We start from the raw sequence: 16,689 nt of genomic DNA on the forward strand, positions 1-16,689 counted from the left end.
TCAGAGGCACAGCCCTGATGCCTGGCTGAAGCACCAAGAGCCTGTCATCCACATGGCTCAGAATAAAAGGGAGAAATAAAGAACGAGAGAGAGAGAGAGAGAGAGGGAGGGAGAGGGAGAGACAGAGAGACAGAGAGACAGAGAGACAGAGAGAGACAGAGAAAGAAAGGAAGAAAAAAATAAAAGTTGTTAAAATAATTATTTAAAAAATTTAAAAAGTAAAGAAAAAGAAAGAAAGGAGGAAAGAAGAGAGCAACCAAACCAAAAAACAAATCCTCCAATGGTAAGAAGTGCTAAAAACTATAGTATAAAAAAGAAGTAAGAAAAACAGACTGATAGAACCGTTGGACAAATGGTAAAAGCAAAACTATACAGACAAAATCTCACACAGAAGCATACACATACACACTCACAAAAAGAGAAAAAGGGAAAAATATATATATATCATTGCTCCCAAAGTCCACCTCCTCAATTTGGGATGATTCGTTGTCTATTCAGGTATTCCACAGATGCCGGGTACATCAAGTTGATTGTGGAGCTTTAATCCGCTGCTTCTGAGGCTGCTGGGGGAGATTTCCCTTTCTCTTCTTTGTTCTCACAGCTCCCAGGGGCTCAGCTTTGGATTTGGCCCCGCCTCTGCGTGTAGGTCGCTGGAGGGTGTCTGTTCTTCGCTCAGACAGGACGGGGTTAAAGGAGCCGCTGATTCGGGGGCTCTGGCTCACTCAGGCCGGGGGGAGGGAGGGGCACGGAGTGCGGGGCGAGCCTGCGGCGGCAGAGGCCGCTGTGACGTTGCACCAGCCTGAGGCGCGCCGTGCGTTCTCCCCGGGTAGTTGTCCCTGGATCCCGGGACCCTGGCAGTGGCGGGCTGCACAGGCTCCCCAGAAGGGGGTGTGGATAGTGACCTGTGGTGGCACACAGGCTTCTTGGTGGCGGCAGCAGCAGCCTTAGCGTCTCATGCCCGGCTCTGGGGTCCACGCTGTTAGCCGCGGCTCGCGGCCGTCTCTGGAGCTCCTTTAAGCAGCTCTCTTAATCCCCTCTCCTCGCGCACCAGGAAACAAAGAGGGAAGAAAAAGTCTCTTGCCTCTTCGGCAGCTCCAGACTTTTCCCTGACTCCCTCCCGGCTAGCCGTGGTGCACTAACCCCCTGCAGGGTGTGTTCACGCCGCCAACCCCAGTCCTCTCCCAGTGCTCCGACCAAAGCCCGAGCCTCAGCTCCCAGCCAACCGCCCGCCCCGGCGGGTGAGCAGACAAGCTTCTCGGGCTGGTGAGTGCCGGTCGGCACTGATCCTCTGTGCGGGAATCTCTCCACTTTGCCCTCTGCACCCCTGTGGCTGTGCTCTCCTCCGCGGCTCCGAAGCTTTCCCCCTCCACCTCCCACAGTCTCCGCCCGCGAAGGGGCTTCCTAGTGTGTGGAAACCTTTCCTCCTTCACAGCTCCCTCCCACTGGTGCAGGTCCCGACCCTATTCTTTGTCTCTGTTTTTTCTTTTTTCTTTTGCCCTACCCAGGTACGTGGGGGAGTTTCTTGCCTTTTGGGAGGTCTGAGGTCTTCTGCCAGCATTCTGTAGGTGTTCTGTACGAGTTGTTCCACGTGTAGATGTATTTATGATGTAGTTGTGGGGAGGAAGGTGATCTCCGCGTCTTACTCCTCTGCCATCTTGAAGCTCCCCAGATTACACATTCTTTTGAAGTGCACATAGAACATTTATCAAGACAGACCGTGTGGATTTATAATGATTGAAATCATACAAAATATGTTCTCTGATTAGAATGAAATTAAATTAAGAATTAATAACAGAAAAATATCTGGAATAATCTTTACATATTAGGAAACTAAAGAACACACATAATTCATAGGTCAAAGAAGAATTCACAGGGAAATTAGAAAATATTTAGAATAAAATGAAAATGAAACACAACATATCAAAATTTGTGGTAAGCAACTAATGCAGTGCTCAGAGAAAAACGTATACCTTTAAATGCTTACATTAGAAAAGAAGAAAAGGCTAAAGCCAGTGGTGTAAATTTCTAGTTTAAGAAGCTAGAAAAAGAGGGACAAGTTAAGCACAAAGAAAGTAGAGAGAATAATAAAAATGAGAGCAGAAATCAATGAAATAAGAAATGGTCAAAGAATGGAAAAAAAATAATTAAGCCCAAAACTGTTTTTTTCTTTCAATAAATAAAATGGAAAGATCTTTAGCTAGAATGATCCAGAAAAAGACACAAATTATCAGTATCTAGAATAAAAGAGAAGGCATCACTATAGATCCTACAGACACTGAAAGGATAAATAAAATTAAATATCATTGTTATTATTGTTGTTGATGTAATGTCAATGTAATGCCAATATATTTGACAACATATGAAATTGACAAATTTCTTGAAAGATACATAGTACCAAAAGTGGCACAGAAAGAAACAGAAAACCTGAATAGCTTTGTCTGGCATTACTGGTGAAACAACCAAATATGTAAGAAAAGAAAACATACTGATGTTACACAAACTCTTTCAGAAAAGAAAAGGGAAAACGAATTTTAGGAGCACCCCGAAACCAAAACCCAGACAAAGACATTATGAGAGCAATATCCCGTATGAGCACATGTGCTGGGGGCACTACTGCATCCATCACGGGTCTCTGATTGTCTCGCAGGTATGCCGGCATCCTTCTGGACGAGGACGTCTTCCGAGGTTAGGAGCTTGTCGGCAGTCGCCCGCTGCAGGTGCTGGTGGCAGGACTGAAGGCCTACAGTACCTGGGAGAACATCGGCTACGTGCAGGACGGCCGAGAGTGCACCGGAGGCCTGGTGAGCCCCTGTGGGCCCCCAGTCCTGCAGGGTCTGCATGGTTACACGTGTGGGGGCTGACCGTGTGGCCAGTGGGATTTGGAACCAGGTGGAATTCCCTCCTGCCCTTGTGACCCTGGATGCATTACTTAATTTTGTCACCTGTGCATGTCCACCTTCTTGGATGCTGTGAGGACTGATGCAGACCGTGCTTGTAAAATGCTTGGCCCGTGGAGGCCCGCGGTAAAGGTCATGAAACTTGGTGGTGGTGGTTGTTGAGAGTATAGGAAAGGGCCAGTGGGGGTCAGATGATCAAAGCTCTGCTCCAGTGTTTAAATCCCTTGGGGAGAAGGCAGGAGTGACCCCAGGGGTTTCTACCCTGGGAAGGAGGCAAATGGGGATATGCCAACCATTTAGAGAGTGTACAGAGTGTCCCCCGCCCAACCCTCAGACCATTTTGAGCAGTGAGGGGTGTGAGGTATGAGAAACCCCAATATGAATCTTTGCAGAGTCGAGGGGAGTCTGAGGACAGCTGGCATCTGTGCTCTATTCCTCTACAATCCTGAGAGTGGAGGCGCCTGCGTGATGCAGGGTGCCAGAGTCTCTGCATCCCTGTGGGAGCCCAGCACTGGTGAGAAAGGGGACCCAAGTGGGGTCTCTGAGGACAGGATGTGGGGGATGTGTGGTTGTGGACCTGTGACTACGTGGCATTGCACGGCTGCAGACATCAGCTCTGATGGCATCTGAGGTTCAGCCCCAGATGACAGTGCTGTGTGGGTGACCCCCAGGGACCACACCGCCTCATCGTCCTGTGGGCCAGAAGCAGGCCCTGCAGGAAGAGCAGGGAGGAGGGAGCCCCTCTTGGGCCTTGGGCCTGAATTCCATCTTGAACTTGACTGAGTATTTGCCTAACAACAGCAGCTCTGAGCCTGAAGGGGAGGCTGAAGAATTTTAGCCTCAGTGAGAAGGGGTCAAGAGCAAGTCCAGGGTGGTTGTAGAGAATAAAAGGGGAGGATGCGTTTCTGGAGAGCCCGGCCTCAGAGCATCAGAGTCGGGGTCCATGGAGGGGCGAGGAGGGGCTGGGCCTTCACCACCGGCAGAGCCCAAGGTTTCTCCCACATGAACGGTGAGGATGGGACTGGGAGCCTCCTGTGTCCTTTCATCTGAGAGTCACCGTGCTCACTTCTCTCACGGTGGCTGAGTAAGGATGTGCGCGTGGTGAAGGGGACCTTGGTTGGTCAGACGTGTGTACTGTGTCTGTGACGGTGGGGGACATGCTTGCTTTTCCAGTGGGAATGATGTCGGGTCCGCCTGGAAAAGAAGGAAAATAGGGAATAAAGTGACAGCTGGCGCTGGGGCGCAGCTGGACCAGGAGTACAGGTCCTCTGAGGCAGCTGGGGGCGATGGCTTATAATGACCTTAAGTGACCTGACACGTGTGAGGCCCCTGCCAAGGGGCTGGTTTCCATCCATTCAGTGGCCCTGCCCGCTCATGCCCTCCTTCGTTGCCACGCACCGACCGGCAATACAGAAATGACCCCTTCACCCACCATACTATGGAAAAGAACCTGACCGTGGAGGGCTGCTCTTCCAGGCTGGATGCCAGGCCTGTAATCCCACCGGGCACTGCTGCCTCATGAGGCTTTGCTTCCCAGTAGCTCCTCAGCAGTGGATGCAGAGGGCCCTGATTTCCATTTCTGTTCCTTCCCTTCTCCTCTCCACCCCCATATGCACCCAACACCTAGCCCAAGGCTATTTGTAGAGACATAAATATTTGTTGAAAGGAAAGCATGAGCATCTTCTAATTGTTCTAAGTTATATTTACAAACACCGCATCTTGTGCAGGCAGGAGGTCTCCAGGAGTGAAGTATGAATGTCTGGGAGCTCCCGAGATGGTACTGAAAACCACCTCTTTCACGGCCCGTAGGTCTAAGTAGGTCTTGCTTCAAAAAAATGTATTTCAACACACATTTACTGGGTTTGAAGCCAGCAACCCTGGGTGTGACCACAGGAAAGTTTTTCCCTTCACTGTGCCTCATTTTCCCCATATATAAAATGAGGATAACCTCTCCTTTGTAGTGGTTGTGAGGATTAAGGTATGCAAGATGATGAGCATAAAATGCTTCACATGTGAACCCAGGAAACAGCAGCTGACATCTTTATGGTGTGCTTACCCTGGGGATTTGGAGAAAAAAAAAATACCACATGGTCTGTTTTGCTTGCCATCGTAAAGATGGATACAGAACCCAGACTGGTATGGCAGGTCCTATGCAGCAGCTGGGGCTGGGAGGACTCAGTGACATCTGGAGGGGGGCGGGGGGCAGTCGCTGAGCAGTGTCATTTTAGCAATTTAGAGGATGAACGAGAGGCTTTGAGATGGGGGTCTGAGGACCTGCTGGATAAAGGGATACCTGCACACAGGTGAAGGTGTGGGAGTGTGTGGCGCATCTAGGGACACTGGGACAGGCATGGGCTGGGTTCAGGTGAAGGTGCAAGGGAGGAATGGCAACTTTATTCAGAAAGCCAGCAGACCGAGAAGATGGTGGACTCGTGTCCCAAAGAACCATCTTACTTGAGTTAGAATTCAGGCTTCTTTTATACTAAAATGGGAGGGAGTGTGGTTAGTTGTTGCAAACTTCTTGGTGTCAGAATCCTTTGTTCTTGCAGCTGTCCTTGTAGGTCAGGTCACGAAGTTCCTGTAAACCTTCCACAAGACAAATGTTATTCTCTGTTCTGCAACTTCTTATCTCTTATTTGAATGGGAAAGTGTTATACCTTTAAAGGTCAGAGCCTTGCGAATGGGCTATCCTGTGTATTTTCAGGCTGTAAGCAACATTCTTAACTTGTAGCAAAAGCAATAGAATGCAAAGGTTAAAGTGAAAGAACAGATCCAATATGGAGTCAGATTTGTTCTTCCCTATTGCAAAAGGGCAGGGACCAAGTCTTTGATCACCACAACCCTACTTCTGACTATAGTGGGGAGTATCAGTAAGCAGCTGTTGACTGACTAAACAGACTGAATGATAGACTGATAGACAGACTGATGTCCATCAGACAGATGGACTGATGGACAGATGGACTGACTAAATAAATGACTGCCCTGTGCCTCCATTTTTCTTTCTTACCCTTAGAAGTTAAGATTAATCCACAAAACTTGGCCCCTTTGGTCTTTCCTTGCTTTATTATTACTTTTTACCTTGAATATTTTATTTAAACATCTGACTCTATTGTTAAGTATTTGGAGACAAAGAACACGGGCATTGCCTTGAGGCTACTCATATTCAGTAGCAGGCTCTAAAGCCTGTACAGACCCATTCTGATGGCTCATTTGTTGAGTAGTTTAGGAAACAGGGACTTGAGAAGAGGGCTGGGATGGAAAATCATTGTTTTCGTTTTTGCGGTACGCGGGCCTCTCACTGTTGTGGCCTCTCCTGTTGCGGAGCACAGGCTCCGGACGCGCAGGCTCAGTGGCCATGGCTTACGGGCCCAGCTGCTCCACGGCATGTGGGATCTTCCCGGACCGGGGCACGAACCCGTGCCCCCTGCATCGGCAGGCGGACTCTCAACCACTGCGCCACCAGGGAAGCCCTGGGATGGAAAATCATTGTACCATTTATCAAGATATGACTAATCTGGCACCTAATTGTTGCCTCTACTTTAAACATACACCCTGTTTAAATCCCGTTTCCCTGGACTGCTAACTTTCATGTTTGTTACTATTGCCTGAAGTGAGCAATGTCTGTGGAAGGCAGCTTCTTTGCCGAGGAAAGCATATTTGAAATCACATTTCTTGTATTATTTTCACCAATTACAGAAGTGGTGCATATCCATCGTAGAAATTTTTGAAACTACAAAGACACAAAGAAGAAAGTAAATAAATCCCACAATTATACTTTCCCAGGGATGATTGCTATCATTTGCACTGTATTCGTTCTATGCACTGTGTACGTATGTGTTTAAAATTTTATAACCTCTCCTTTTCATCTATGAGTTGATATGGATACCCCTTCCGATCATTTCTTTGCAGTGAAGTTTTGACGGCTGGTACCATTTATCATGGAGATGCACCATACTTTATTCAGCTAATTCTTTAGTGTATGTCAAATTTTTCTTTATTACAAATGACACTATAGACAACATTTTAGTAGCAAACTTTTTTCCCACATACCTATGATTGTTTCCTTGAGATCAATTATTTAAATGATATTTGTATTGTCACCAAAGGTTATACTAGTTCCCACTTCTGCCAGGAGTTGAACACAGAATCTTAATAGTTGCAGGACTACTGGCTTTCAAACTCTTTTGACCGTGACCCATAGAAAAGGGTACACTTTCAGTACCACCCCATATTTACAAACCCATATACACAAAATTGAAAAGATAAATTTTATGAAACAGTACTCATCTCACTATTGTGATCTAGTGCTCTAGTATTTTCTTTTAATTTTATGTCATTTTAAGAAAAGCTAGTCATGATGCATTAAGCTGATTTCATCACCTGCTAGTGGGTCATAGACTGTAATTTTCACAACGCAGCCTGGACTCACAGATCAAAAAAGGACCTTGCTATATAGAGTTGAGAGCTGCACCTCAGCAGAGTGTGTCCACAGTGATAAAAAGAAGCTGGGCTTTCAGGGGAAAATATTTTCTAGCTCAGTCTGTGGGGTGGCTTCTGCTAAGACCCAAATCTGATAATTCCGTTTTCACCGGAACGCTACTAATTTGGCCCTTTAGGATTTAAGATTATGTATCTGTAAGTGGGAAAGAGATAAAGGCCTTTAAATATCTCCTAAGCATAGACACTAATAGAAAATGATCAGTTCTTGCTGGCTGCTGCCTCATCTTGGATCTGAGGGGAAAACTCATTGAACAGCAGCCTCCAGCGTTTGGACCGGGCGAGAGTTCACGATCCCAGCATTGCTGCTCTTAATCTGTTCCATGGAAACTTTTGGATTCTGAGAGTTTTTCTCTTCATAAATCAGTGTTTCCATAGCACTTGGTGGTCGATTTGAATAACATCATCACTCTGTGTCAGGAAGTCATGAGAAAGTCTTAGGTTGGCTGTTTCTACAAGAGCCTTGGCAATCGCTGCCTCCCCTGAATGTTGCAGAAGTAGCCCTTAGCAGTGAAGTGGATGTATACACAGAGTACAAACAGAAGGGAACTTTGGAATTGAACTATATTTCCGTCTTTTAACTCCTTTGTTTCCCAGCTTAAATTTTTTCTAACTCTCTCTACCTTTTCAGCGAAGTCGGTCACGTTTTGTGCATAAAGCCTGGGATCAATGAGATTTCATGCAAAACAAGAAAATTTTTTCCAAAATCAGATTCTCAGATGAACACTGGTTGGAACTTTCATAATTCATGTTCATGCAGTCACTCCGTTGCCTTAATGACTGTTGGTTAAGAGTCATTGTTAAGTGTTTCTAAGTTCTTTCTATGTGTGGAGCAGTGTACTAGGGACATATTCCCTGTCTTGAGGGCCAGGACATGTGAGGGGTGCACACTGTACACTGCATGCAGCTGGGAGGCCCCAAGGTTTCAGTCAAATGAGCATTAGTGGACTTTTGTTTCCGACAAAGTTGGAGTAACAGACAAGCAGATATGCCCTCCTGACTGAAACAACTTAAAAAATGGACAATATGTATGAACTAAACAGTTGGCAAGATGCTGGACGTCAGGCAGTGAGGGGCAGTGATCTCTGAGAGAGAGGAAATCAACCAGATGAGCCCTACAGTTGCCCCTGTTTACTGCCGTGCAGGTGTTCCCATGCCACGCCTCACGAGGGGAAACCAAGGCAGAGCTCATGGAGCTGAGAGTCCAGGGAGACCCACACATGTAGAATTCACAGGATAAAGAACCAGACAGAGAACTCAGAGACGTACAGCCAGTCCCCTGCGATCATTCCGTTGACACTGGCTATTGCATAAGTGTGAGGAAACCACTCGAGGCTGCGGAAAGAATCACCCAAAAGGATTAGAGGGAACAGGGACTTCCCTGGTGGCACAGTGGTTAAGAATCCACCTGCCAATGCAGGGGACATGGGTTCAAGCCCTGGTCCGGGAAGATCCCACATGCTGCGGAGCAACTAAGCCTGTGCACCACAACTACTGCGCACCAAAACTACTGAGCCCACGAGCCGCATCTACTGAAGCCTGGGTGCTCTAGAGCCCGTGCTCCACAAGAGAAGCCACAGCAATGAGAAGCTTGCACACTGCAAGAAAGAGTAGCCCCCTGCTCACTGCACCTAGAGAAAGCCCAAACAGCAACGAAGACCCAATGCAGCCAAAAATAAATAAATAAAATTTATTAAAAACAAAAAAGATTAGAGGGAACAGTATCCAGTGCTCACATGGGGCTGGGAATAGTACGTTTTCCCACCAGCCAGTCTGGAATACCTTAAGACTCACAAATGAGAAAAAAAGAAATGTTAGGTGTAAAAGACCAAAGGTAAGGATGACAGATTTCTCATTGGAAAAAATGCAAGCAAGAAAACGTTGGAGCAACATTTTTAAAGTACTAAAAAGAAAAATAATCTAAAGCTCTATACTCAGCAAAATTATGTTTCCAAAATAAAAGAAGGCATAATAAAGACATTTTCAGACCTGCAAAAGTTGAGGGGATTTATCACCAACAGCCTTTTACTATAAGAAATATTAAAGGAAATTCTTCATGCAGAAGGAAAATAATATTGGATAGAAGTATGGGTTTGCACAAAGGAATGAAAAGCGCCAAAAATATCAATAGTAACTAAATGTGTCAATATATAAAATTTTTTTAGTATTTAAATCTCTTTAAACAAAAATCATAACAACATAGTGTGAGGTGTATAACTTATGTAAAAGTAAAAATGTATGATAGTAAGAACAGCAAGGCCAGAAGGGGAGAAAAAGAAGTGTGCTATTGTAAGGTTCTTGTACTGTAAATGAAGTGCTGCAGTATCACCTACCTGGAAGTAGACTGTGATAAGTTGCAGATTTATACTATAAATCCTAAAGCTTCTACTAAAATAATAAAACCAAAACTTGTAGCCAAGTAGCCCACCAAAGAGTTAAAATGGAATTATAACGGTACTAAGTTTATCCAAAAGAAGGCAGAAAAAGAGGAAATGTGGGAGAATAAAGAGATTGTTCAAATAGAAAACAAACCTCCAGATGGCAGATGTAAACCTAACCATATTAACAAACACTTTAAATGCAAATACCCCAATTAAAAGGCAGAGATGATCAGGGTGGAGGTTGGCTGGCAGGTCCAGACCCTTCTTTTCCTCCCAGACCCTCTGAGGTGATTCCCTGCCACTGAGCCTGCGCTCTAGAGCCCGCGAGCTACAACTGCTGAGCCCACGTGCCACAACTACTGAAGCCCGCACATCTAGAGCCCATGAGGGAAGTGTGGCGAGATGTGGCTCAATGATCCCAAACCTCCTTAGTGAGTCAGGGAGGGGCTGGAACGGGAGCTGGCGGGGGCAGCGCGTGTTCCTGGTGCAGCCGTGTACCTTTCCCGTGCTTACACTTGGTCTGGTCTGCGTTGTGGCTTCTAACCTCCGCGTGTAAGCGGAGAATCCACCGGCCTGGTTTGGACGTGTTGAAAACCCTTCACCTGCCTGGTGGGAACGTGGAGAACAGACTCTGCCGGCTCGGAGGAGTCACGTGACTCAGTTCCACTGCTTCCTTTGCTTCCCACCTTCTTCCTTTAAGGATTGATGGGGTCTGGACTTCCCTAGTGGCACAGTGGTTAAGAATCTGCCTGCCAATTCAGGGGACACGGGTTCGAGCCCTGGTTTGGGAAGATCCCACATGCCGTGAGCAACTAAGCCTGTGCGCCACAACTACTGAGCCCGTGCACCACAACTACTGAAGCCTGGGCACCTAGATCCCGTGCTCCGCAACAAGAGAATCCACGCAATGAGAACCCTGCACACCGCAACGAAGAGTAGCCCCTGCTCACCACAACTAGAGAAAACCGTGGGCAGCAATGAAGACCCAACACAGCCAAAAATAAATAAATTTTTTTTTTTTAAAAAAAAAGGATTGATGGGGTCAACCAAATTTTCAGGCTGTTGATATTTAACTGAACTTGCACATGGCCTCTTTTCTCCACATCCAAGCAAACCCAGATTGAATTTCCTACAACCAGCTGAGTGAGGAGTGGGAAAGAGAACCCTGGATTCCATTTCTGATTCATGCCGGACCGTGTCATGGAGAGGGCATTCTGAGTGGTGCGGGGGCACCTCGTCATGGAAGGGGTGGAATCTCAAGGTCAGGACGCTGTGACCTTGGGCCTTACCCCTGGGAGTCTCAGCTTCCTTCTCTCTTAAAGCCTAGCGCATGGTAGGCGCTCAGTAAATACTTGACTCTCCTCTTCCTTCTTCCTGGATGTGATTCCAGTGAAGGGTCCCAACTCTCTCCCCTTCTCCTCTCCCCGTCCCCGACCCTAACACATTCTACCTGCCTGGGAGCTGCCTGCTTGGGGCTCTTCAGGGTGCAGCCTTGGACCCTGGAGGCAAGTCAGATTCTCAGCAAATCAGACTCCAAAGCATCAGCATCTGCAAAGACAGGCCCGGGGCCAGCACAGGCTGCATGGTCCCCACTGTGGGCCGCACCCGCAACCCCCGTAGAGCTGCAGCCACAGCTGCTGACCTTGGCCCTGCACAGCCAAATTCTTCACAGCGACCTTCTACAGTATCCCTTGGTCCTTGAGTGTTACCTGTACCTGGATGGCTTGGGGCTGTGCCGTCCAACACTGAAAGACGCCACCCCTGGGCTCACTGGGTCCTCAGAATCAGTCTCCACTACAGGAGTTTAGGCCCCCCCTCCATTAGGGCCCCTCCGTGGGCGCCTTCTCATCTCCGTCCCCCGGCTGCTCCGTTTCTCCTCAGTGTATCCCCGAATGCCACATGGGAGAGCAGAACTGGCTGAAGCAGCGTAAAGAAATACGTGGACAAAATTGGAGCAAATAAAGTCTTAGAAGATATCTCTGACCCAGCATGATGATAAGGTTATCAGCAAACACACATCGACTGTTCCTTTCATGTCAGACACGGAGCTGCTGTTTGCTGTTTGGAGATATAGTCCAGCTGGACAATGACAGAGTCATTATATTTTAAAGATTGCACAAGAGAACACTGAAACAATTACAAGTGTTTATAAATTAAAGAAGAAAAAGTGGTGTGATGCTGACCCCGTGGTTATTCAGTAGACTTAGTCCCAAGACTGGATCCTCAGGGAGATGCACCACCACCTCCTTTATCTGGCAGCAGCCATTTCTTGGAACACAGCCAAGGCCTGAAATAAGCAAAACAGAACTCTGAGAATCCCAAAGAGATGACACGAAGTCCACGTGCTGAAGCTCAAGCCCTCACCCTACTCCTGAAGGAGCCTGTCCAGCCTCCGCTAGGAGCCTGCTTCTGCCAGTCGACTCTTACATGTGGTTCCTGGTTTCCTGCGGTGCTGCAGACTAGGAAGGATATATGGTCTCCAAATGCAGGCAGCTAAGAGTGCTGGTGACCAAACAAGAGCCAGAAGAACTAGAAAAACGAAACTGAAAAATCCAAGAGCTCAGGGGTCAGTTCCCAACCCCAAGGAGGACTTGAAGCTCTTCTAGAAGGCAAAGTGGGCTCCAGACAAGGTGGGCTAAGTGCAGGGAGACAGGCAGGCAGGCAGGTACAAGAAGGACTGTCATGCGAGGGCCTCCCTCCATCCTGGATGCTGCAGATTTGCTATTCCCTGGAATACAATAGATAGTGTGTGTTTAAAGGCTCAGCTCTTCACAGCAATCCCCTAGACATGTATCTCTCAAAACAGATCAGTAGGTCAGCCTAACATGGCAGGTACCATTTTGCTCCCCATCCAATTTCATAAGGAGAAACAGAGCCAAGAAAAATCCTGGCTTGTGCCTGGACCATGTGTAGCTAGTGGTGCTGGTGGAGGATTCTACGTCTGAGGGTCATGGGTCCAGCTGGCTAGGAATGCATATGTGGGCAGGGTAGGGGGAATTAAGGCACAACACCAAGTAACTGGGTAGCAGGGTAGAAAGGGTTCAGCCCGTACTCGGAAAGGATCCAGGGCCTGATCTGGCAAACCTCCTAAGAAGGGACTGGCTGGGGCCCAAGTGTTGACCTCAGTAGAAGGGCCGTCTCAGTGGTTACTGTAACAGCTTAATCAGCCAGACCCTTTGCTCAGCTCCAGCCTAATTTTTCTAGGGCACCAACGAGTCTCTGACCAACTCCCTCCCTTTCCATTTCATAGACCAAAGACCCCTTTCTCTGGACAGACTGAGAGCCTTCAAGAGGAATCCCAATTCTGGGGCTCCAGATTAAGTCCTAGGCTCTGCTCATCTCTGCTGTCACTTTCTGATTGTAGGGATTTAGAAAGACAGCACAGTAAAAAACACTTTATGATGGTTCGTTATTTCTCAATTTTGAAAGAATCTTGCTCCAAGATTAGAGGACTTGGCTCTAATTGTTCAAAAGAGGTTTCCACTCCTGACTCCCTGACATTCCTGAGTCCCTGCTAGGTAAAGTGCCAGGACCTGTGTAATTGTGGCCGCCTTTAATCCTCCAGCAGTCCTATGAGTGGGAATAACTGTCCACATGGGTGGAGGCATTAAGACCAGAGGTACATGCTATTTCTCCAGATCTAGTGAAAGTTGGGGACAGGGGTTCTAACTCAGTTTTTCTAAATCCTAACCTTTTATCCCTAATTCTGGACCTTGCTTTTTTTCTGGGGGAGGGAGAGGATAACTTTGTTTCTGGCTCCTGGGTCCCATGATAATCGATGTTCTACACTTAGCCCTCATTTAACATTATCCACAATTTGTAAACAAGCCTCTGTGTTTTATTGTTAGCCTCTGGTCACTGGAAAAAAATCATCTCCTAGTGAGAACATCCACATGTCATATTTGTGAGTGTCTTATGTTCACAGGTCTTATCTTGTCAAGCAAATTAGAGTTGGAGGTAGCAGGCAGTAAAACTGACCCTCATCACTGATAAAGAAAAGAGAGATTACTAAAATGACCCAAGGACGATCCATTTTATTGGCAGCATTCCTTTGAAGATCTCAGCCCAAACTTCTTAAGGGCGTAAAGAAGGCAATTATAAATTTTATATGCGATGGATAACATCCAGACATATGATGTGGATAGAGCTGGCATCCATCCTGGGCCAATTTTGAATCTACTGTATTCTCATTTTGCCCTCCCTTGAGAGGGTTTATAATCCTCAGAAGGATTCACTCTATTACATCAAGGAAATATGAATGGGGAAGAAATGAAGCTTCACAAGTTGACTTCTGAATTTGTGATCATCTCAGTTAAGATTCTTTCGGATGCAAGTAGGAGAGACCCATTGCAGACTTGCTCAAGTAAGAAAGGAGAATATATCTTAAGAGAGAGAGAGATGGGTTCTGGAATCCAGGTCTCATGGGGACCAGGAACTTGGAAGGAGTCTAGAGTAGAGGCAGTTCTGCTCTTGGTTTCTCCTTCCCTTGGGGGTATAGTCTCAGGCTTTGCTTTTCTGGTGTCTGTCCATTCTCCATGCTCCTCTGCATATGTGGCTGCCCTTTGGCTCTGGAGTTTATAATATCTCCATGCTAGCTACTCCCTGAGATGGTGTCTCATAGATTCAGTGCTGAATCCCTGGCTCAGCTGGAGTTGGTGTCCTTCCCAACTCAGACGTGTTTGGTTAGGGAATGGGGTCACAGATCATGAACATGCCTGCTGATGCCCCACGTGTATGGGTGGTAAGACAGTTCTCAGATAGTAGCTGAGCAGATGTCTGTTATAGTACACATGATAGCTTTTAAAATATTTCCTAACTAATCCTTTCAGGCTGGTGTATAGAAAAGGAGTTGAATTTTTGTGGATGGATCTTATATCCAACGACCTTGTTAAGCTGTCATAACAATTCTGATAATCTGTTTGTGGTTCCTTTGCGTTTCCTATGATCATAATCATATTCCCTGTGAAAAGTGATAGCTTGTTTCTTCCTTTACAGTTATTGACATTCATTTCTTTGTCATATCATTGAAGTGGCCAGAGCTTCCCATGCAATGCAATGGTTAAAGTGGTTGATAACGGGCACCTGTATTTTATTCTTGACTTTAACGGGCACGTGCTTGCTTTTTCACCATTAAGGATGTTACTGGTGTGGCTATTCTGCTGATACTCTTTATCATGGTAAGGCAGGTATGTTTTACCCTTAGTTTATGAAGAGGTTTTTGTGTGTTTGTGTGTGCACTCGTGTTTTTCGTTTGGTTTTAAAATTATGAATGGATCTAAATTGTATGGAATTATTTACATTCCTTTATTTCACTGAGATAATCACACCTTTTCCTCCTTTAATCTGTTTATGTGGTGAATTTACAATAACATGTTTTCTAATGTTTAATAAATCTTGGGTTTAGGAATAAATACAACTTAGTCATGGTGTGTGTGTGTGTGTGTGTGTGTGTGTGTGTGTGTGTGTGTGTGTGTGTTTAATTCACTGTTGATTCTGTCTGCTGATACTCATTTAGGATTTTTCCATCTGTGATCATGAGAGAGGCTGTCCTGTGTTATTCCTTCCTAGTTCTGCCCTTGTCTAATTTGGATATCAAAGTTATAACCCCCCCTTTAAATGACTTGGGGAGGGAGTGTTTCTTCTTTTTCTGTTCTCTCAAAGAGTTTGTATAAAATGGAATGATCTGTTCCTTGCATATTTCATACAAATATCAGGTCTCATAGTTCCTTTCATAGACATTTAAAATGATTGGTTCTCTTTCTTTAGTGGTTGTCTTCTATTTCTTCTTGAGTCTGTTTTGGTAATTTATATTTGCCTACTAATTTGTCCATTTCTTCTTCTTTTTAAAGTTTATTGGCATAAAGTTCATAATACCCTCTTATCTTTTTATCTCTACAGTATCTGTAGTTATGCCCCCTTTGCCACTCCTAATATTGTTTGTTTTCCCCACCCCTTTATCTCTTGATCTGTTTTCTTTTTTTTTTTTCAAATAATAAACTTTTGGTTCTGTTGTTCCTCTCCAGATTATATCTGGGATTTCCATTTCATTGCTTTTTGTCTTCGTTATTTATTTCCTCCTATTCTCTTTGTGTTTATTTGCTTTTTTGCTCTTGTTCTATTACCCTAACTTGCATGTTATCTCATTAATTTTTGCCATCTCTCCAATTCTATTATAAACATTTAAATATATAACTTTAGTTATATATTATAATTATATTAAATATTATAACTTTAATTATGTATTATAACTTTAATAACATTTAAATTTATAACTTTTTGGTAAATACTGCTTCGGCTGATCAACCATGATTTGATATGTAAAAGTTTCTGTTTATCAATTCTAAGGATATGTTAACATCCATCATGACTTATTTGACCCATGAATTAGCTGAGTATGTTTTTTTTAATTTCCTAATGTCTAGTATTTAAAAGTAATAATAGCCAAACTTTGTTGCATTCTTACTACGTGTCAGGCACCAGTCTTCACATTTTACATTGCTTAACTTATATAATCTTCACAACAACCTTACAAAGTAGGACTGTTATGACCCCAATATTACGTATGTGAAAAATGAGGCACAGAGAGTTTAAGCAATTTGCCCAAGATCACACAGATCCTGAGTTAACAGAACCAAGATTCAAACCCAGGCAGTTTGGCTGCAAAGTATAACCACTGTACATACCGCCTTCTTTTTAGTGACTGTTCTTATTTTTGTTGTCATAATAAAAATAATTATTATGTTGGTGTTTTTACTTAATTCCATTGTAGTCAGAGAAGATGGCCAGTGTGATACAGATTTTTTTGAAATTTATTATCACCTACTTTGTGACCTAGAGCATGGACAGTTTCCATGTGAACTTCAAGATGCATTCTGTAATGAGCTGCAGGGTTTTAAATGTGACCAATAGATCAA

At 45.2% G+C, this 16,689-nt stretch overlaps 1 protein-coding gene across 1 annotated transcript in view; it reads left to right on the plus strand.

Annotated features, from left to right (window-relative positions):
* ACOXL (acyl-CoA oxidase like) overlaps window positions 1–16,689 on the plus strand; it is a 366,413-nt gene that overhangs the window by 190,439 nt on the left and 159,285 nt on the right. Inside the window, 1 exon segment of the mRNA XM_069541255.1 lies at window positions 2,648–2,801. Coding sequence (XP_069397356.1) covers window positions 2,648–2,801 — 154 coding nt within the window.

The sequence above is a fragment of the Delphinus delphis genome, chromosome 12 (genome assembly GCF_949987515.2).
Source record: "Delphinus delphis chromosome 12, mDelDel1.2, whole genome shotgun sequence".
NCBI classification, from domain to species: domain Eukaryota; kingdom Metazoa; phylum Chordata; class Mammalia; order Artiodactyla; family Delphinidae; genus Delphinus; species Delphinus delphis.